Raw genomic sequence first — 22,766 nt, forward strand, 5'->3', positions numbered from 1 at the left:
ACCAGTTTATAACCCCAAGATAGTTAATTGCAACAACAGGTGTCATCATTTGTGAAATGTAATTCGTTTATCCCATTGGTCATAATGAACCTCAAAACCAATATTCTTTTGAAATAAGAATAGGTCTTCAACAATTCTTTATTTTTAAGCAATTTTTCTCCTTTTTAGCTCACCTGGCCCAAAGGGTTATTATCTTGAATATTATTATAGAAAGAGATAAACTGTAAACAGCAATAATGTTCAGCAAAGTAAGATCTACAAATAAGTCAACATGACCAAAATTATCAGTTGAACCCTTAAGGAGTTATTGCCCTTTATAGTCAATTGTTAACAATTTTCATAAATTTTTAGGAAATACTTTCCACTGTAATTACTGGGCCAAGTTCATTATAGATAGAGATAATTGTAGCAACAAGAATGTTCAGTAAAGAAAGATCTACAAACACATTACCGTCACCAAAACACCATTTTGTCATGAATTTAACTTGTTTAGTTTAGTTTAAACATATTTTATTTGCTGAATTAAAGCAAAATGGATTAGACACAAGTAAATCATACTTATGAAGTCTTCTCCATAATACAATATAAAGTTACAATAATAGTATAATATAATGGACATCCATATAAAACATACAATTTATGCAATATAATACTAGCTTTGATAGGTGAACAAAGAGGACAGAAAGTAAAAAGAGAAAAAAGAAAGTTTGAAAAGTCGTATAAATCTGTGACGATGACTTGTGAATTGATGACAATGATGACGTTCGGTGTCAGTAATAATAACGTTCTATCAAGGCATAAGAAATCTGTTTGACCTTTTTATGAAATTTTGAACATGTTTGAAAATTTGAATATTTTGTTCGTTCTAATTCCAAGTGTCCGCAAATTAATAGTTTTGTATCTAAAACAAAGTTTTCAGATAGCCAGTTAAGGTTATGGAATAAGGTTTTTCTACATAGTTTGTATTTTGGGCAAACGAAGAAGTAATGGTAGACATCCTCAGTATCGGACCCACAATGGCAAGAAGGATCATCTATAATATTAGCTCTAAATATGTTATTGTTTAAGAATGAAGCGGAACATCGCAATTGCGTTAAGATTATATTTAATTTCCTTTGGCCGTACAAATAAAACGTTTCAATTTTACATAATAGACTATCGTTTTTTAATTCTTTCTTAAATTTAGAAATAGAGTCGACACTGCGAATTTTTGGATCAAGTTTATTCCATTCACGTATAGTAGAAGGAATAAACGATTCAGTAGTAAGGGAAAGTCTACAAAATGGAACAATAATATCATGACCATTTTGCAACGGGTAGTTGGTTGTACTTTGTACACAAGGAGGTACAAGATTACATAAATATTCTGGTGCATGCTTTTGGTTCATGTTATAAAACATCTGTAATTTTCGTCTCCTTCTTTCAAAAAGAAATTCCCAGCCAACCTCAGAATATAAAGTTTCAGTTTTTGTAAATATTGGTAGACCTGTTACTATTCTTGCGGCCTCTGATTGCAAATTTTCTAATTTATGTGAGTAGCCTATTCCACAATTATCCCACACTTCCGTGGCATATTCAAAAATGGGTCGAATAAAAACTAAGTATAGTTTTTCTAAATTATTTCGAGATAATCGGTATTTAAGTTTACGTAGAACATTTAAGTGTTTCTTTACACTTGTAATTATACTTTCAATATGATTGTTCCATTTTGCGTCACTACTGAAATTAACTCCCAGGTGCTTATGAGATGTACTTAAAGGTATATTTTTACTATTTAAGGAAAAGCTAAGGTCTGGAGTCTCAATATTTGAAAATATCATAATTTCGGTTTTATCTGGGTTAAATGACATAAGCCATTTAGAAGACCATACATCCAGCTCTTTCAAGTCGCGATTGATAACAGATTTAATCTGTTCTCCGTCGTTACCAGAATAATTGAATGATGTGTCGGCAGCAAATAGCCGACACAGTGAAGTAAGCTTATCAGCAATATCATTAATATATAAGACAAAGAGAAGAGGGCCCAAAACTGATCCCTGGGGTACACCAGCTGAGACATTACAGAAGGAAGAAGACGAGTTATTTAATACTACTCTCTGTTTTCTGTCGTGTAGATAATCCTGAAACCAATTCAATACGTTTAGTCAACACCATACGCTTTCATTTTACATATAAGACCCCTATGCCAAACTTTGTCGAAAGCTTTAGAGAAGTCACAGAATACAAAACAGTTTATATCTCTTTTTTCCAAGGAGTTTAATATGCAATTACATATTTCTAGGAGTTGATGAACAGTTGAATTTTTAGGGAGAAATCCTGATTGATACTCATAAATTAATTTATTAGCTTTTAAATGATTGTATAACGGTAAGTTCTTAAACACAACTCTTTCCATATCTTTTCCTACACAACTAATTAAGGATATCGGTCTATAATTTGATGGCAGAGATGAGTCTCCCTTTTTGAAAATGGGTATCAGATTTGCTATCTTCCAGCTAGTTGGGTATATCCCCTCTCTTAAGGACTAATTAAATATAATATGCAGCGGAACTGCTACCTTTTCTGGACACAGCTTTAGCATCTTATGACTGATCACATCAGGACCAGATGCTTTGTTTGGATCTAATATCTGAATAATGTCTATTATTTCTTTTATATTTACTTGGATGTCTGAAAACTAACTATTAGTTTTTGTATCAAATTCGGGCAAATCAACATGATCATCATCTAGCTTTGAAATCATACTAAAATATTTGTTTAACAAATTACATTTCTCCTCATCTTAATATACAGTATCATTCAGTTCATTATCATTTATAATATTTTGGAGAGGGGGTATGTTTTCTGAACCTTTTTTGGATTTAATTAACGTTTTAATTAATTTCCAATACGTTTTGGAGTTTGAGGGTTGTTTCGATATTAGACAGTCTAAATTTGTTTCAAAATTTTCTTTGGCGATTTTTTTCATATTATTTACTTTATTTCTCTGTTTTTTGTACTTCATAATATTATTTTCACAATTATATTTAATCGCTTTTTTTCTTAATCTATCTCGAATTCGAATTTCACGTCTTATGTCATTATTGAACCAGTGTTTGTCATTATGTCGTACAGTTACTATTTTAGTAGGAATGCATTTTTGGTGGAAGAAGACGTCAAGTCTTCTGAAGACCTATGGGACCGACTTTAAACTCATTGAGCCTCCGTATGCCGCATTCGTTTCTGTGTATTACAATTTCATAACAACTTAAGATTCCTGACACCGATTTTTACACATGATTAAGCATCTGAATCATTTAATTTGTAAATTAGGATTGAAAAACAATTTTATTCCTTTCTCAATTTTATCTATCGTAAATATGACCTTTTTATTTATGTAAATTAATAGATTTCATCTCATCCACACGAAATCCATGAACGTTATTTGTTTACTTGTAACCGGATGTTTTTGCTGTAGATATTTGTAGTACGCATGCGTGACTTTGGTATCGGGACAACTCGCCCTGTTTACAAGTTCGCCCTTGAAGTTACGAATTTGCAATCTTGCAGACAAGAGGATTTTGTTTTTAATAAATAAAAAGGATCTATTTCTTATTAAATTGGTGTCTTTATTCATTGTTTTCCTTGTCATGTGAATTAGATGCCTTTCTACTTCAAATGGTTTGAATCTATTTATAAAATTATTCAAGACTCAGTTGACAAGAGCAGTACGTTACTGTTGGGAGAATTTGATTAAACTCTAAATGCTCATAGAATAAGAAATATAATTGAAACTGAATGTACCTCCTTCTGAATAATTTATTGCAATTTAAATATAAATCCCTTTTGACAAGAGAAATCTGACTTTTGTCAGAAATATTTTTTTCACATGTGCAAAGGTTAGCACGTGTGGCGGCCATATTGGTTTGTTTACAAATATGTGAAGAAGCCTGTAGAACCATGACCTAAACATAAATAGTCTCTGAAAGCGTAAACTTTATGCAATACTATTTTATCAATCATGATTATTTTCATAAATTTAAATTTGATTATTTAAAGAAATAAAATTATAACAATTACGATTTTAGATAAGAGATTCTACTCAGACATGCTGTGATCTATTTATAGCCAAATTAGTTTACCTGTGTGAAAATGTAAATAATTTGTTTACTAAACAAGTAAAGACAAACTATGGATGGAAGATGATAATTTACATAAATATTTCATGACATTTGATTGATTTTAATAAATATAGGATTTAAAAACTGCAAGTGGAAACAAATTTAATCATTAGCTACATAATCAGCTGATAATTTTTCTCGCAACCATCGTGGTGATGTAACTGATAAAAATCACTCCATCAATCCTCCAACCCTTTCACATATTAAGCAATAGATCTACTTATTATTGTAAAATATTCATTGAATATACATTCATCGTCTAATTGAATATATCGGGTAATCGGATATTTTTAGCTGAAATTTTGGGTATCCGATTGTCCGGAGTCTACTGTACTACCATAAACATGATAAAGATAGTAAATAGTATTTTTTTTCACTAATTTATTGACATAATACTGGTTGTAACATATTTTATTTTTTTATTCAGGTTGGGACCCCCCCCCCATTATGAGTGGTGTCCCTTAAATAAGGGACTGTTCCTAAAACAAGGGGTCATTTTACTGTTGAAAAAAATAGAAAGAACATTTTTAAGATTTTTATTAAACTCAAAAGTGGGAAAATTCTTATATTTGGAACAACTTTTCTAAATGAGGGGTCAAGTTAATAAAGAAGATATAAGTTTAGAAACAACAGAAAATTCTTTTGACATATTTTGACCATTTAGTACTTAATAGATGCATAGTTCTTGGGGGAAAGTTTCATCAAATAATATGAATAAAAATGTGCTCATTTTTTACAGTGGGTTGTAATGTTCTTCCAATAAGGTTACCCCTCATTTGGAGTGTTGTTCCCAACCTGTTAAAGGTCCATCTTTGTGTGCATAATTCAAAATTGAAAATTTCAACAAGCATCTAATATTCTTACGCAAGAAAATAAACACTGATCTGCTAGCTTCATCTCTTCTACCGATTAAATAACTAGAATCATACAAACAGACTTAAGAAAAAGGCATGTAAGTTCATCATACAAATATGACACTATTTCTAGACAATCAAGATCGTACAAAATACTTCGCTTAAAATTGTAACCTTAAAATTGTTGTTGTGCACTAAAAACCCCTATGGGAACTTTCAACAGTTGGCGGGTATGTAACAAACCTTACTATTTTTATGCTCCATTTATGGGCATTATGTTTTCTGGTCTGTCCGTTCGTCCTGCTTCTGGTTATAAAGTTTATGGTCGAGGTAGTTTTTGATGAAGTTGAAATCCAATCAACTTGAAACTTAGTGCACATGTGTTCCTTATGATATGATCTTCTTAATTTTACTGCCAATTTAAAGATTTTACCTAATTTTCACAGTCCACTGAACATAGAAAATGATTGTACGGATGGGAAATCCATGTACTTGTACATGACCTTTTCTTGTTTGAAGAAAAAAAATATACATCATAACGATAATGGATCAAAGCAGCCTTGGTAAGTGGGGCTGCTTTCGTGGTAATTCAGGTTACCTTTTATTCACCTTCTTCCACCTCAGAGCTATCAGCTCTTTGATTTTAGCTATTTTCAAAAATTCTATTGTAAAACATTCACACATCTCATTAGTGGTTTTACTTTCGGGAAGCATAGTATTCCAGTCTATTTCGTCTAATTTCTCAGCAAATTTGGATTTATCAGCCCGATCGTATAGCCATATTTATCTTTTAAAAGATTTAAAGTCGGACATTGGACATTCGAGAAATGCAATAGGTGCATCATGATCACTAATTGCAGATGGAGTTTTTAGAAGATTTGAAAAGGAACATGACATAGAGTCACTAATAATAATCGGATCTAGCAGAGTGCTACTATGGTCCGTTACTCTAGTAGGTAATTCAATAACGTTGGTTAAATTGAACAAATTTAATGTGTCAATCAGTTTGTTATTATGCGTAGTAAGTAAGTTCAAATCGCCCGTTATTACCATCCTCTCATTGACCTGCAAACCCATCCCAATTGCATGATTTAATCGTGTCCAGTAGTTATTATCTGAATTAGGCGATCGATAAGTGTGACACAATAGGAAACTTTGACCTTTAACATGGATATTGACAAAAAGGGATTCGTCTTCTTTCGTTTCGAGTGCATATATTCGATTGAGTCCGATATCATCTTTGACATAAATGAGTAAACCACCACCAAAGCTGTTTCTATCTTTTCGGACTATATTTGAAGAGAAGGAATCAAGTTTTATATGAATTTATCTGTGTCTATTGTTAATATGCACATAGACCAAGGTGAGCGACACAGGCTCTTGAGAGCCTCTAGTTGTATTTATTTTGTAAATTATTGTCCAACCTTAATGTATTACCACCAAATCATTCTCTATTTTCTTTTTTTTTACACATTTTCTATTTTCTTTATACCACAACCAGAACTTTGGTAAGGAGGACAGTAAAATTTACTCTTTTTAGATCAATCATGTGTGTAGTCTAGTGATATGACTCAGATCAAACATACTTTATTCTTTGATGTGATATGAATCTTTTTTTTAATCATACCAGCTGTTATGTTTTAATCTGTTTTGTTACTGTCGAACCTCATGTTGTCAAATTTGGTTGTGCCAAAGACTGGAATGAGTGGAATGAGTGGAAATAATTTCTGGTTTCAGGTAAAATTCCTGTCTGATCAATGAATAATTACCTCTGATGAGTCAACTCAGTTGTTTCCAATACTTGGTTACGTCAAGAAAATTTAATGTCCCGTCAATGTAAATGTAAATTGACCCGGCCTTGGAACAGTAGATATAGCATAATATATACATTCCTGATTGACCCTGATGTTTCGAAGTTTGAAAGTAAAAATTATCAAAAGATGCAGACCTAATGATAAAAATGCAGATAGCATGTATTTCTTATCAGTGCTGATCCAGAAATTTTCATTGATGGGGGCCCACTGGCTGCCTAAGAGGAGGCCCCGCTCCTGTCACGTTCCAGTTTCCCTATATAACCAATCAATTTTTTTCCATAAAAGGGGGGGGGGGCTCCAACTTATGTAACTAATCATTTTCAAAAGAGATTAAAGCTGGGTAAACATACTTGTTTGAATGACAGTTAAAATGACATGTTTATGGTGACCCATAATTAAAACATTTGTTGATAGTCCAAGCAAAACATTAGTGTGTTGAACATATTTCAGCTGACAAAATAAACGAAACAAATTTAAATGACACAAGCTAAGATTGAATGAATTGTTAGAATTTAAATTCATTAATTACAATTAATAAAAGATTGAAAGCTATGAAAAATTTATAATGATATAATGTAGAGTAAAAGACCTCATCAGGGACCATTCAAAACTTGTTCAGTTCCACAGGTGGTTTCATAATTTATAGTGACTGACCTTTGTAAATATTTGTGTATACTTTTGATTTTATCTGTGAATGATTTGTTTATGTACTTTTGTGCTTATTTATGAGATTTGAATACACAATCAAAGTACAAGTCAAACACTTTCGTCCAGTCCTTTCCACTTCAACATAAAATGGTTTGACAGTATATATTTATTTGCATTCTTATGAAATGTTGAACAAGGAAGACAGCAAACTGGGTTTTCTGTATTTTTAAAGGCGCTTTCAGCTTTTTTTATCATGCCAAATTATATGCCTATTTTCCAATCTAACAAGAACCATCACTACAGAATGGCAAATGAAAAATGCCAATTTATAACAGATAAACAGTTTTTAATGTAGTTAAAGTCCAATCAACTTGAAACTTAGTACACTGTTCCCTATGATATAATCTTTCTTATTTTAATGCCAAATTAGAGTTTTTACCCCAATTTTACGGTCCACTAAACATAGAAAATGGTAGTACGTGTGGGGTTTCAGTGTACTATTGACACATTCTTGTTTAAATCAGTTTCAACATACATGCATTTAAATTCTAAAGGCATCGGTCAAGTGGTTAATTTGTAATTGCACTTAAACGACATAAACTTAAAGTACCATTAGATCCTAAACGGTAAACGAGGAAAATCATCAATATTGAATATGACCTCAATTTTGTCATCAGGAACAACATATTACAAGTTGAAAACCAATGGTTGAAGGTTTTATAAGTAATTGAAGATCATCGAACAAAAAAGACATAAAGTGCCAATTGCCAAAATATCATGGACCACAACTCCTGAACAGTAAAAGTGAAAAATTCAATTTTGAACTTGACCCCCATTTTGTCATTAGAATCAACATATTAAAGTGTGTAAAGCATTGGTTGAACACCTATAAAAAAAAAGAAGTTACCAGGTGACAAAATAAATTAGAAGTCAAAAAAAAAAAGAAAACAACAGTATCAACTATAAAAAGTTTGAAAAATGAACACAAGTTCACAAAATAGTTTGCAGAAAAATAAATGAATCGTGAATGAATTACAATGGTATTGAAAAGGGATAAGCAAAAACATTCAGTAAGCACTCAAGTTTTGGTAATAGTCATAAACAATTTGAACAGACAGTAGATTGATATTGTAAGACACATATCATGATAGCTACGATAAAACTTTCCAAGAGCGGACTTCCAAATTTTAGAATCACAGGTTTAATATCATAGATTCAATCAAAGAAGTCCTGAAAGGATTGATTGATTGTTTATTTGGTTGCTAGCTTAACGTCCATTTTTGTATAAACGGTGTATATTTAAGTATCGATTTGTCTAGGATACTTATCAGAATAATGAACCATTTTGACAGACACTTTTTTCTTCTTAATTGATTAAATAAGATTATTTACTGAGGGATATATATGTCTTCTCTCGGTAATATTTCATTCTCGATCTGATTGCAATGCTTGACAACCGTTATTTATTCTTTCACGATCATTTCTCTCGATAAATCAAATGACACCCGATAAATCAAATGACACCCTTGTTTCTGGGTTTATCAAATATATCAACCGCGTTCAAACGTTGTGCAGTTTAAACCTATAAACCAACAATTCAACGGTATCTTCAGAACACCTAGCTGCGGAACCGTACTGCAGCTACAGAACACATGCCAATATTCTAAAGCCTATTCCTGCATTTCAGACTAATATTGTGACAGATATTTGACATAAATATTGGACATAGCTGACGTTACAAATATAAATTAAATTTTACTTTTAAAAATAAGAAAGGTAATTATTTTGTTAATCAATATGTATACTGTGGAATAATGCAAACAGTTCTCTGGTCATTTAAAGATTATTTATTATCACCAAAGTCAAATTGACCTCTCTATTATATATGGAACATTCACTTATGCAACATTTGACCTTATTCCGGACAGTAACCATAGTAGGTAATTTCTAATTAAATCGTGACAAAGAAAGCCACGTTGGCATAACATCAGTTAAATGATTGCTATAAGTGGAAATTCTGCTTTGAGACGTCAAAGTTTGAATTTTGAAACTTATAAGGTGTCAGTCGATCCCAGCCTGCATCTACATCGGCAACAACGCCCGAAATGTCTTTACAGCCGCAGCAATGCCATACACCATCAAAGGCATTGTTCCCAGCTAGTTTCCCCACTAAGATGTTCCCAGCTAGTTTCCCCCATCATGGAAAGATTCCAAGACCACCCCTCGAAGAGTCATTCGTCTGTTGAGAGTTTGGGTCTTTAAAGAACAACTAACTATGCAGACCAACATACTACATAACATGAACAATACGAATTCTACACAAATAATTTTGTTATAATACTAAGACAAAATTAAGTGACAATTTAAGACTTTATGCATGATTTTTTTTTTATTGTTTTCTAAAAAACAAACGAGATTAAAAACGTTATCACAGAGATTTCTTTTGTCCTATAACACCCCACATGAAAATAAGGACGTGTTCTCAGAGATTTCTTTTGTCCTATAACACCACCATAAAAACAAGGAAGTATTCTCAGAGATTTCTGTGTCCTTTAAAACTACACATGAGATTAAAGAAGTTATCTCAGAGATTTCTGTTGTCCTATAAAACCACACATGCGATTTCGGAAGTTATCTCAGAGATTTCTGTTGTCCTCTCAAATCCCACATGAGATTTCGGAAGTTATCTCAGAGATTTCTGTTGTCCTCTCAAATCCCACATGAGATTTGGGAAGTTATCTCAGAGATTTGTGTTGTTATTTAACTCCTAACATCAGATTACGACAGTTATCTCAGAGATTTCTGTTTAACAAGGAGACCACATGTAAACACAACAACTGCAATGAATTCACATCCGGCCATAAAAAGGAACGATGTTATATAGGTTCCAGTCACGTCTCTAAGGTACCCTGAAATAAAAAAAATAAAAATAAAACAATAATGAAGTTGACAGCTGTTGTCTTATTTTCAGCTTTGCAAATGTTAACATTTGCCGGTAAAACTCAATACAAGTATATCATTTCAGTGTTGGTGTTTAGTATTGTTAACTATACTTTTTGTATGTTCATTTCCAGTTTATTAAACATTACATTTATGTTTTTATTCTAAAACTGAGATTGTCAGACCCTTTTGGTTTTATACCCTAAAACTTTTTATGATGGCTTTCCAAAATTTTATTTTTAAAAAACGGACGAAGGAATTCACAGCAGTTTTTCTTTTATTAGAGGTACTCCAATATGACTTACCTATGAATGGAGCTGAACACCCTAACGTCACACCTTGACCTAATACCAAAATTCCCATTGCCGACCTAAAATTATCTATTCCTAGAAAATCGGCCACAACTGATGGAGTCATAGCAAATATACCTCCAGCACAGAATCCAGCAATGACGGCAAGTAACACAAAGTGCCAGTACTCAGTGTATAGAGGCGATAGTGCCAAGCAAACAGTTGTTATGGACAATGTTATTAAGATTGATTGGTGGTTTTTTAGTATTTTTCTGTCTGTTATCACTCCATTCACTAATCTTCCACTAAAATCACAAGCATTTACAATTGAGACGAGACTGGCTACTCTCTCTGGACTGACACCATTGTCCTTTGCGAATGGAGCAATGAAAATGATTACATAAGCAGATCCAATGCTTCCGAAACAGTACACGAATAAGAATACACACATAAACCAATGATGAAATACAGTACAATCAACAAAGAATTTCAATCTGTTCGAACAATTCAATGTGACATTACTTTCAACAGAATCACATGACTTGAATGTATCAACTTTCAGTTCCGAAAGAGACATGCTTACTACACCACTCTCTCCTAGTACACGTGTAATGTTGGAGTTTGAAATTTGATTAAGAAATTTATTAAATGATCCACTATGTTCTGTCACTCCTAAATGTTGTGACGAAAATGAATTGATCTTTAGACCATTCACATTATCAATCATTGGATAAGTTAAAGATTCACTGTAACTTCGTTCTCGATCATTATTTCCTAGTAATAGCTGATGTGATGTTTTGTCTATGGAGTCTTTAGTGGGTAATTGATAGAGTGAATTTGCTTTCTTTATATCATCATTTGTTTGATCTTCCATGAGGATTTCAACATCCTCCTGAGCCTTCAATCGTTTTGGTCTTAACAGTAAAGCAATAGCTACAACATTTAGTTGTATTCCTCCAGTTATCAAGGTGCCTCCTCGAAGTCCATATTCTTTTATAAGATACGTATAGACTGGCGGGAAAACAAACCCGCCAAAACTAAACCCAGCTACAACAACGGCTTGAGCTAGATTTCTTCTTTTAACAAAGTAAAGACTGATCAGATACAATAAAGGACCATGACAGAGAGAAAATGCAGCTCCTAAAAAAGAAAAAAGGAAATATTAAAAAGCATTAACACAGCGTGAAAATAAAAAAAAAATATCACAAACTAAATACATTATAGGGGATTCGTTTTTGTTACCAAAACTGCAATAGAAGTATATTGAGGTATAATATATAACATTTGAACTGATTGAAGATTGATTATTGTGTGTCATATGCAATAGTTGCGTGAATTTCTAATACTAAAAAAAGTCTATTACCTAAAATGAAAAAAAGCTCCAAAGTGTAATCATGTTAACATCATTTGGATAGCACACGGATTTTCTATCAAACCCATGGCAAATCAGTTGATAAGATACAACTTTGTTTTACATAAACCTAATTGACCAAAATCAACGAATAAGAATGGATCTCAAAATGTTTCATGAAAACTATAGCAAAGACATGTACAATTCTTATAAATTCGTTTATTTGTATATTAATCAAATTTTGGGGTAAATTTACCATTAACATACTGACAATGTTATCATATTCAAAATGAATGTAATAAAGACCTTCATGTATACAGACGGTTGCATAATTGGGCAATGTGCGAAGAAAATGTTACCGCAATCCTGACCCGCTTGTATCGTAGCTACGATAAACTTGCGTCGAAGAATCTTTACGCTTATAGTAAACATGTCAAACAATGACTCGGATACATGAAAATCATTATTTCACCACCAATTTTGAATTATCTTTACGCATTGTCTTTTATGAAATAATTGTACATTCTTTGCTGTTCTGAAGAAATTGTTTGATAATAACGGTGTTGTGCAAAAAAAGCGCCCATTTGAGTTTTGTATTTTTCAACTTTTTTTTTTAATCTTTTTTAGACGAAAAAAATCCTGAATTTGATGAGTTTATTTGATGAACATTTTTTTGGGGGTATAGAAAGCTAACTTGGACATAGTATTTCATTAAAAGATACTCTATGCAAATGTTAACTTTAAAAGCTTTTAAAGTATTTTAACTGACTGCTAAACAATAACACTTGACTTATAACTGCCAATTGTCAATTCGTACCAATCATAACACCATTCGTTATTATAAGTATATGGACTGTTTCAATAAAACTGCAGGAAATGAAAGCAGCACTTGCCAGTAGCCCAGTGACTATGCAAAACTGTCTGGTAGTGAAGTATCTTAATCCAATAGTCAGCACTGGAAGAGCTATAAATAGAAAACATATAATTCATGGTTCTGTAGCACAACACACAGTATTTGAAGTTTAAACTTGGTTTCCAGAATTTGAAATTAATGTTCAATAGCCATGGTGATTTCTGAGAGGGAAATTTTTGAAACAGTTTACAGACGGGCGGACGGACGGATTGATGACAATAGTCCTGGTGATTTCTGAAAGGAAGTTTTTCGGAACAGATTACAGACGGGCGGACGGATTGACAACAATAGTCCTGGTGATTTCTGAGAGAAAGTTGTTTGGAACAGTAAATACAGACAGGCAGACGGATTGATGACAATATTCCTGGTGATTTCTGAGAGGATTTTTTTCGGAACAGTTTACAGACGGCCAGACTGATGCACGACAATAGTCCTTGTGATTTCAAAGAGGAAGATTTTTGGAAACAGTTTACAGACGGGCGGACGGATTGATGACAATAGTCTTGGTGATTTCTGAGAGGATTTTTTTCGGAACAGTTTACAGCCGGTGGACGATTGACGACAATAGTTTTTATGATTTCCAAGAGGAAGATTTTTGGAACATTTTACAGACGGGCGGACGGATTGACGACAATAGTCCTGTTTATTTCTGAGATGAAGATTTTTGGAAAAGTTTGCAGACGGGCGGACGGATTGACGATAATAGTCCTGGTGATTTCTAAGATGAAGATTTTTTGGAAAAGTTGACAGACGGGCGGACGGATTGACGACACTATTTTTTGTGATTTCCAAGAAGATGATTTTTGGAAAAGTTGACAGACGGGCGGACGGATTGGCGACAATAGTCCTGGTGATTTCTGAGATGAAGATTTTCGGAACAGTTTACAGACGGGCGGACGGATTGGCGACAATATGCTTGGTGGTTTATTGGAGGATATTTTTTTTTGGAACAGTTGAACGACGGTCCGACGACAAAGGATGATAATAGCATGGGAGCTAAAGCTAGTTTTACCAATTATCATATTTCTTTATCTTTACAAATAGCTTACCATTCTTTGTAATTTTTTCAATAACTTTATATTTTTGTAATTTGGTGGTAGTGATAGATCTTTCATTGTCTCTTTACAATTTATTCACAACTTTTTTCGACTGAGAAATTTAGAGCTTCACATATTTAAAAGACACCAGTGTATTGTTGAAGACTTTATGTTGACCTCTTGATGTATTTTGATTGTTTGTGTCGTTTGGGTTGCTGCCTTGTTAAAGTATACACCACATATCACACCATGCAAATATAACATACAACTTAACAGAAACAAAGCGACAGGAATAATAAGTGCTAACAATAACTGATCTTTATCGTTGCGAATATTCACTACTACTGTTATTCAACATGTTGAAAACAATTGCACTGAATAACAATAAAAAAAGAAGATGCGTTATGATTGCTAATGAGACAACTCTCCACAAAATACCAAAATGACACAAAACTTAACAACTATAGGTCACCGTACGGCCATCAACAATGAGCAAAGCCCATATCGCATATTCAGCTATAAAAGGCCCCGAAATGACAATGTAAAACTATTCAAACGAGAAAACAAACGGCAATATTTATGTACAAAAAAATGAACGAAAAAACAAATATGTAACACATAAACAAACGACAACTATTCTTCATCATATAACACACCATTGATACTTACTAAAAAGGCTATATGTACCCTGTAGTACACCAGGTATAACGGCAGTGATCGAAGAACTAGCACCAAACTCATCTATAAAACCATTGAAGAATACACCAAATCCTTTCATTGTAGATCCAAATACACAAAAAAGAACTGTTGATCCTTATATAAAACAAAAGAAAAGAAAGTTTTTATGCAAGCTTAGTACTTTTAAGATATTTTGTTTATTGCTAAAAGATAAAAACTAGTAGAAAATGTTTGTATGTGCGTTTTGGCTGTCTTAGCCATAAATGAATGTATATGCCGTCTAACCAATATATATTGTGTTGATGTTGTCTTAACCATATATTAGGTGTTTATACGGTCTTAGTCATATTTAAGGTGTTTATGCCGTCTTAGTCGCATATTATGTATTATATTGTCTTAGACATATATAAGGCGTATATATTGTCTAAACCACATATGTTTATGATGTCTTAGCCATGAATAGGGTGCATGTTTATGCTGTCTTAGTCATATATGAGATGTTCTTGCTGTCTACTCTTAGTTCAATATATGGTATATATATACTGTCTTAGCCATTATGAACAACATATGAGATGTTCAGGCTTAGTCATAAATATATGTGGTGTGTCTGTTGTCTAAGTTATATTTAAGGTCATAGCCGTATATTAGGTGTTTATGTTTTCCTAGACGGACGGTAATTTTGTTATGTTACTTTTGGCAATATATAAGGTGTTTAATATGTTTTGACCAAAGATGAGGGTTTAGATGTCTTGAAATTAAGATGCTTACATTGAAACTTTTGATATTTTTAGTCAGAGGTCACATTTTTATTCCAACTTCACAAACTTTGTCAAACCCAATCACCATGTTATACAGGTTAAAGAATAATATCTTATGAAAAAATGTAGTTTTTATGTAAACACCCAGTCTTCTCAGTCATCGCTTAGGAATCCGCATCGATAAAGCGATGATTTTTTTTTTAAAGATTTATAAACTATTTTTTTCATATTTGATGGGTTTTAAAACTGTAAGTGTGTTTTGTTTAAATATTTACAATACTTTCTGTGTCATTTGGTCTCTTGTTGAGAGATGTTTCATTAGCAAAAGTACCACATCTTCCCTTTTATAAACCCGACTGATATTTACCTGCTAAGACGACCCAGGCCCATCCACCGTCAACATTCTTATCGTCATGTGAATCTGAATCAAGGTTATCCCCTGTATCGGTTTCGGCTTCAGAACCTTCAGTATATGAATCGTTTTCATATTGGTTCACTGTTTTTTCACATTCTGTCATGACGCCCTCTGCATGAAATACATTCATAAGATAGAAAATAAAAAATGCTTATAAACACATATGCTAAATTTATTACTACAATGATTTGTTTTACTTTCTGTAACTTTATAACCTGGACATTCTATTGTAATAACTTTGTGCGTAAATACTATGTTGAGTGAGCAAAATTTGGCAGAACTATGGAATAAATGATTTTATACTGCTTTATTTCCTAAATATAGTAACACTACGGAAGCGTATTAGGGACATAGAAAAAAATAAAATTGGCAGTGAACTTTTTTTTCAAAGTCGAAATTTTGACTTTACAAAATCTCGAAATTTTGACTTTAACTTGAAATTTTGACTTTTCAAATCCCGAAATTTTGACTTAAACTTGAAATTTTGACTTTCTAAAATCTTGAAATTTCGACTTAATGAAAAGTCGAAATTTTGACTTTTTGAAACTCGAAATTTCGACTTATAAAAAGTCGAAATTTCCATTTTAAACTCGAAATTTCGACTTTTTTAAAACTCGAAATTTCGACTTTTTTAACACTCGAAATTTCGACTTATTTAAAACTCGAAATTTCAACTTATTTTTAAACTCAAAATTTCGACTTTTTTAAAACTCGAAATTTCGACTTATTTTAAACTCGAAATTTCAACTTATTTTTAAACTCAAAATTTCGACTTTTTAAACTCGAAACTTCGACTTATTTTAAACTCGAAATTTCAACTTATTTTAAACTCAAAATTTCAACTTATTTTAAACTCAAAATTTCGACTTTTTGTAAACTCAAAATTTCGACTTTTTTTTTAAATCGAAATTTCGACTTTGATCTCAAAATTTCGACTGTTGAAATCTCGAAATTTTAACTTTTTCTAAGTACTTTTAAAACTTTGATGTTAGTATTCAAACACAGTTATACCAATTTTAGAAGGAGTAGACATGGACGCAAATTATTAAAGCGTCATCCACACATTTTGGCAATTTATATTTTGAAATTGGTTTTGTTCTTAAATTAAGATATGGATTAGTTTTAATATTGAATTCGGAAAGAACATGCATGTTGACAGAAAAAAAAAATGTTTTCCCATTTCCATGTTTTAGTTCCCACGACACTGTCATAGAATCGTCAGATCTGAGAACATTAAGCATCGCAGTTTCAAAGGCCTGTTTGGTTTCCCATTTATAGACCTTTTTAACATCTCTCGACACCGACTAATGACACCTACAGTTTACAGGTAAAATGGAGGGGTCGTCTCAAATTAAAAAAAACATCATGATTATCATAACGTATACAAGCCATATTCGATTTGGCGGTTATATACTGTATTGACTATATAGCTACAGAAGATATATCAAACACAAATTAAATAAATATTTGTCTATCAAATAGTATTCTTATTACATGTATTACCACGACATTTCACGTTAAATTGATTAAAAAATCTCTGCAATCATTCCGCATTCGTTTTAGTTTAGGATTATGCGAGTCTGCTAAAGATTGTGTCGCATGACAATAACGATAAATTTGTTTCTGTAAAATTATTAGGGAACGACAATATAACTTCAGGGGGGTGGGGGTCACGTTTTTTTTCATTTTTTTTTAAAATTCTAATCCCCAATTTAATAAGGAAAAAAATCTGGTCAGGCAGGTGACAAAAAAAAGTATTTCGGAATGCAGATTTCTCCAATACCTTATGGTATTGAATTTTGAAAAAATAAGTTGATAGAATGCGTTGAAAAACTATAAGAATTTCGAAAGAAGAGAAATCTGACCGAGACCTCCCCATTCCCCCTATTTTTTTAAGTTAAATAGTTGCTCCCTTATGAAATTTTTGAAATTTATGACAGATAATTACTGGACTGTCTGTCCGTCCGTTATACACTTGTAAACACGATCAAGTTAGTGTTTTCAACTGATTTTCACCTAACCTGAGGTACATGTGCAATACTATGGGAGGGGTAAAAACGTGTTCCTGTCATTGAGAATCTTTAGGAAAGTTGAATTACTGCCAATGAAATAAACTTCAAGCAAAAAAAATCAGTATAGAAATCAGTACTGTTATTTTCAATCTTTACTTTTGAGACGACCCCGTACATCTTACCTGTCGTAGTCGTTCTCAATTGTAGGTGTAGACAATTGTTGAAAAGGTCTAATAGCAAGTCACTGACTTTGCCTTGTTTAAACAATGGTAAATCAAGTAGCCAAAAATGCCATGCATATTCAGGACGACAAATGAGCTACAAGTTGACATTCTTATGACACAACTATTAACCCTTGTCTTTATGAATTTATTTAGACTGTTGAATAAAAGTATTGTCGAATAAAAGTATGTCGTAATATAGGTGTGTCGGATGATACACATATCTGAAGTCCAGACTTGAAATATATATTTGAACGTGAAACATATTTTATTTATTCTTCGGCAAGAACAAGATTTCTATCTAAAATAACCTCTTTAAAATGGTTTAGTTTATTAAAATATGCTTATTAAGTTTATGATGTATATGGCTCTCCGCTTGCTGATATAAATGACTGTGAATGTGGTAATCACAAACGTATAAATACTTAGGAAAAGTCGAAATTTTGAGTTTAAAACAAGTCGAAATTTTGAGTTTAAAAAAGTCGAAATTTTGAGTTTAAAAGAAGTCGAAATTTCGAGTTTAGAAAAAGCCGAAATTTCGAGTTTTAAAAAAGTCGAAATTTTGAGTTTAAAGTCGAAATTTCAAGATAAGAAAAGTTAAAATTTCGAGTTAAAAAAAAGTTCACTGCCAATTTTATTTTTTCTATGTCCCTAATACGCTTCCGTATAACACAGCTATATTTTGTGCAATGTCAATTTCATCATGAATCACTTTTCCCACAATCAGGGGTTCCTTAAAGGATAAAAAATTTGAAATAAATAGCTATCAATGTTTAACTTCAGTTGCAGTATAAAAACAATATTAGGTCAGTGTCAGAAAAATATAAAAGTAGAATCGAGCCCTTCCCCAGTTTCTCAGCCTCATACCAATAAGTTTATATTTTTCTGACATTTACTTATATTGTATTATGTATAATATACATTGTATTCACATTTATTTCACTTCAATTTCACTGCTCGTGTTATATCCATATTAAAGAGTTAAGGCTAAAAATAATATCGATCAAGAAGTTGTTAAAATATTTACGAATACCTCTTGTAATGTGCATTTTATCTGCATGTGTAATCTAAATAACATTTGCACTAAACGAAAAAAGTTTTACATTTAAATTTTCGATAAGTCAAACGTTCCGAGATACGTTGTCATTTTTATTCATTTAAAAATTGTATAGAGTTTACAAGAAAACAATCGTTTTTTATTAACATATGTTCAAACAAAGGTAATAAAATTTAATCTGATGAATAAATCAGAAAACGAACTTTGTTTCACATATGTTAATAAAAAACCATTGGTGGGCTTCGGTTGTTCTCTTTCCTTTGGTCGGGCTGTTGTCTCTTTGACACACTCCTATTTCCATTCTCGATTTAACCATTTAATGGTAATAAAGAGGTCAAGTGATGGATTCAGTCAATTTCGTTATTTTTATGCTATAATATGTTTTATTTGTGAATAATTTTCTAAGTTTTCTTTTTCAGCCTGTCTATTTTTGTTGTCAGACAACTCTTCATGTAAGGGCAACAACCGAAAAATAAAGGTCGTCTTACGTTTTAATAACTGTCAAATTTTCTCGGTCTGTTATGGCTTTCATTATATAAGCCAGTAATAAATAATGTTTTTGACTTCAATATTTATAAGAAAAATTAAAAATCTAAAGCACAATAGTGCCAATTTCGATTGAAATCAAAAAGATTTCGGACCACCATATTCTTTCTGAAGTTTTTATAAAGTAGTAAATTAGAGTCAAGAATTATATAGATATAGGAAGATGTGGTATGAGTGCCAATGAGACAACTCTCCATCCAAATAACAATTTATAAATGTAAACCACTTGTATTCAAATCTCAAAATATCCATAAAGATGTAAATCAGGGTAAAACACAAAATCCAAAGGAAACGAATGAACCCATAAAGATGTAAATCAGGGTAAAACACAAAATCCAAAGGAAACGAATGAACCCATAAAGATGTAAATCAGGGTAAAACACAAAATCCAAAGGAAACGAATGAACCCATAAAGATGTAAATCAGGGTAAAACACAAAATCCAAAGGAAACGAATGAACCCATAAAACGAGAAAAACCGGATGCAGTGTTATTTGCTATGCATCCATCAAAATGAAATAGTGATTTTTTTTTTAAAAGACAACCTGTTGCTATGTCGCAGTTTTCAATGATATACTGTTACCAAGTGCAAACGAACTTGTAATCTGCATAGATATCTTTATCTGGTATGCAAGATAATAATAATTCAATTCATTCATAAAAATACGTTTTACATCAAAATACTGAGATCGTATATTGTTCTGTCGTCTTGGTAGTGGAATGGACACGTAAACCACCATCCCCAGTGCTGAAAGCAATATATCCAGTGTTGGTTTATATTTAACTTTGGATACATCGTTACAAATATAATTCACAGATGGAAGAAAAATTGTACACTGAAAAAAATAAGGAATTCTGAAACATATATTTCTACAAGCTTATATAAATACTTACAGGTGAAATAGAATAAAATAATACAGGAAATCCTCTTGTTATCCTTGGCCTTACATAAATTATACGACAAAAGTGCAACATGTAAAATTGCCTGTGAATCAACGACAAGATAACTATGTTGACATATTTAAAGTTCAAAGTTCCAGAAGTATGTTGACAACCGAGGATGATCCTTAACCATGCATGATTCATGCACATTGTTAAGGAACGACGAGCTAACAGAAAGCACAAGGTCATTACGTTATTTCATCTGGAATCTACACTCACCTGATTTAATATAGACCACATAGAAAATAAGATGAAGTTTAGAGGAAAAAAAGGGACAGTAAGAAAATATTATAACTGGGGGACTGATTGATTGATCGTGCGAACCTAATGTTAATAGATGCCAAATATTTCAAACATATTCAGGAAAATTACTTTATAATGAATTTGTTAATGTCTGTGTCATTTTGGTCTTTTGTGGATAGTTGTCTAATTGACAATCATACCACATCTTCTTTTTTTTTTTTTTTTTTTTTTTTTTTTATATTATCCTGTTTCCACTAGACCGGTATATTATGCACTATAATGTCCTTAATAATAATTATCATTCAACAGTTATAAATATATTTATGTCACTCGACTAGCAGGCATTTTTCGGACTGCAAAGCCAAAGTATTAAATCGCTCTTGCTTATACAAAATTATGTTGTTACTAAACCTACACCAAGCACATTACGACACAAATGAGGCGGGTTCTTACGAAATAAATATAAAACATAAAGACCGGATCCAACCTTTAATAAACACATGATAATTTTTTTTTGATCTTGTTTACACTTAGTAGTTAGAAATAAACAATATTCTATTCTAATAAATCATTGGCTGAGGTAGCATAATGGTAAATTCCCGACTTTACACAAGACGCCCATAATTTCCAGTGACAGATACAATTATTCGTACATGTCATGCAATTTCCCTTTATGTAGAAATTTTACCTTGAAATCAGAACTTTGCACACTGAAATATGACCAGAGATAAAGCCCCAACGTAAAGTGAAAACAATAAAAAAAAACTAAAAAAAAAAAAAAAAAAAACTGTATAAAAGCATTGTTTATTAAAGAAAATCACAAAAATACTGAACTTAGAGGAAAATCAATTCGGAAAGTCCATAACCACATGGCAAAATCAAATAACAAAACACATCAAAAACGAACGGACAAGAACTGTCATATTCCTGACTTGGTACAGGCATTTTCAAATGTAGAAAATGGTGGATTAAACCTGGTTCTATAGCGCTAACCCTCTCACTTTATTGACAGTCTCATCAAATCCGTTATATTTACATTGATGCGTTAAATAAACAGACACAATAAATAAAATAGTCAAAATATGGGTACATCAGTCATCATCGTATAACATTTTTAAAAGGGAACAACTTAACAGAACACAAAAACATCTACTATCTACGAACACATTGATTGATTTGAGTGTCTGACGTCAGAAATTTTTTATACGTCACATAAATTTGTCGTTCAATGTGCATACAAACAATTTTAAAATTTACATAGGCAATGTAAGCATACAGGGTTAAAAAATCAAAAGTATGTAAGAGACCAAGATTTAAACTAGTCCAAAAGTTATAAGAATCCAAAAATAGTTAATTCCACTACGCGATTGAATGATTTTGACGTTTATGGTTCAACGTATATAGTTATTCATAATAGACATATATCATAATGACATATAATAGACCAACATCATACTGACGGGATCTTTTAAAGTACAGAGTCACGTTATAAGAACACAAAAAAATACAAAAATGTCGAATAAACAAAACAAACCACCAAAAAAATGAAAGCCAATACAAACACATTGACGAGATGTATAAGTACCGAACCACGTCAAACGGATATCACATAAAACCATTCAACAGTAAAAGTAATATTAATTATAGAACAAAGACAAATGAAAGAACAATAAAACATGTTGTTAAGATGATAAACAACATCAGTACGCAGAATCTATACATCAAGACCATCGTGTATTATTTGAGAAGTTGATACGGAATATTTATCAACAAGGTCTTGGTACATTAAATGGCTTAAAAAGTCATAAGCAAACAACCTTGACTAAAAAAATGTAGCTTACATAACTTTAAAAAGTCATAAAAATATCACACATTGGTACAATATCAA

General features: G+C 31.9%; 1 protein-coding gene across 2 annotated transcripts; it reads right to left on the bottom strand.

Moving 5' to 3' along the window:
• Window positions 1–9,307: 9,307 nt before the first annotated feature.
• LOC143067438 (monocarboxylate transporter 12-like) lies at window positions 9,308–20,738 on the bottom strand. 2 transcript variants are annotated; one of them, XM_076240711.1, is made up of 6 exons: window positions 20,588–20,736; window positions 15,811–15,969; window positions 14,677–14,820; window positions 12,875–13,021; window positions 10,722–11,846; window positions 9,308–10,385 (listed from the first exon to the last, which is right to left on the bottom strand). In XM_076240711.1, exons 2-6 carry the CDS (start codon window positions 15,959–15,961, stop codon window positions 10,264–10,266), a joined length of 1,689 nt encoding a protein of 562 aa, XP_076096826.1. In that variant the 5' UTR covers window positions 15,962–15,969; window positions 20,588–20,736; the 3' UTR covers window positions 9,308–10,263. The 2 variants fall into 2 exon arrangements, with proteins under 2 accessions (XP_076096826.1, XP_076096827.1); XM_076240712.1 differs by lacking the exon at window positions 12,875–13,021 and having other exon boundaries at window positions 20,588–20,738.
• Between the last annotated feature and the right edge of the window lie 2,028 nt (window positions 20,739–22,766).

This window comes from Mytilus galloprovincialis, chromosome 3, assembly GCF_965363235.1.
Source record: "Mytilus galloprovincialis chromosome 3, xbMytGall1.hap1.1, whole genome shotgun sequence".
NCBI lineage: Eukaryota > Metazoa > Mollusca > Bivalvia > Mytilida > Mytilidae > Mytilus > Mytilus galloprovincialis.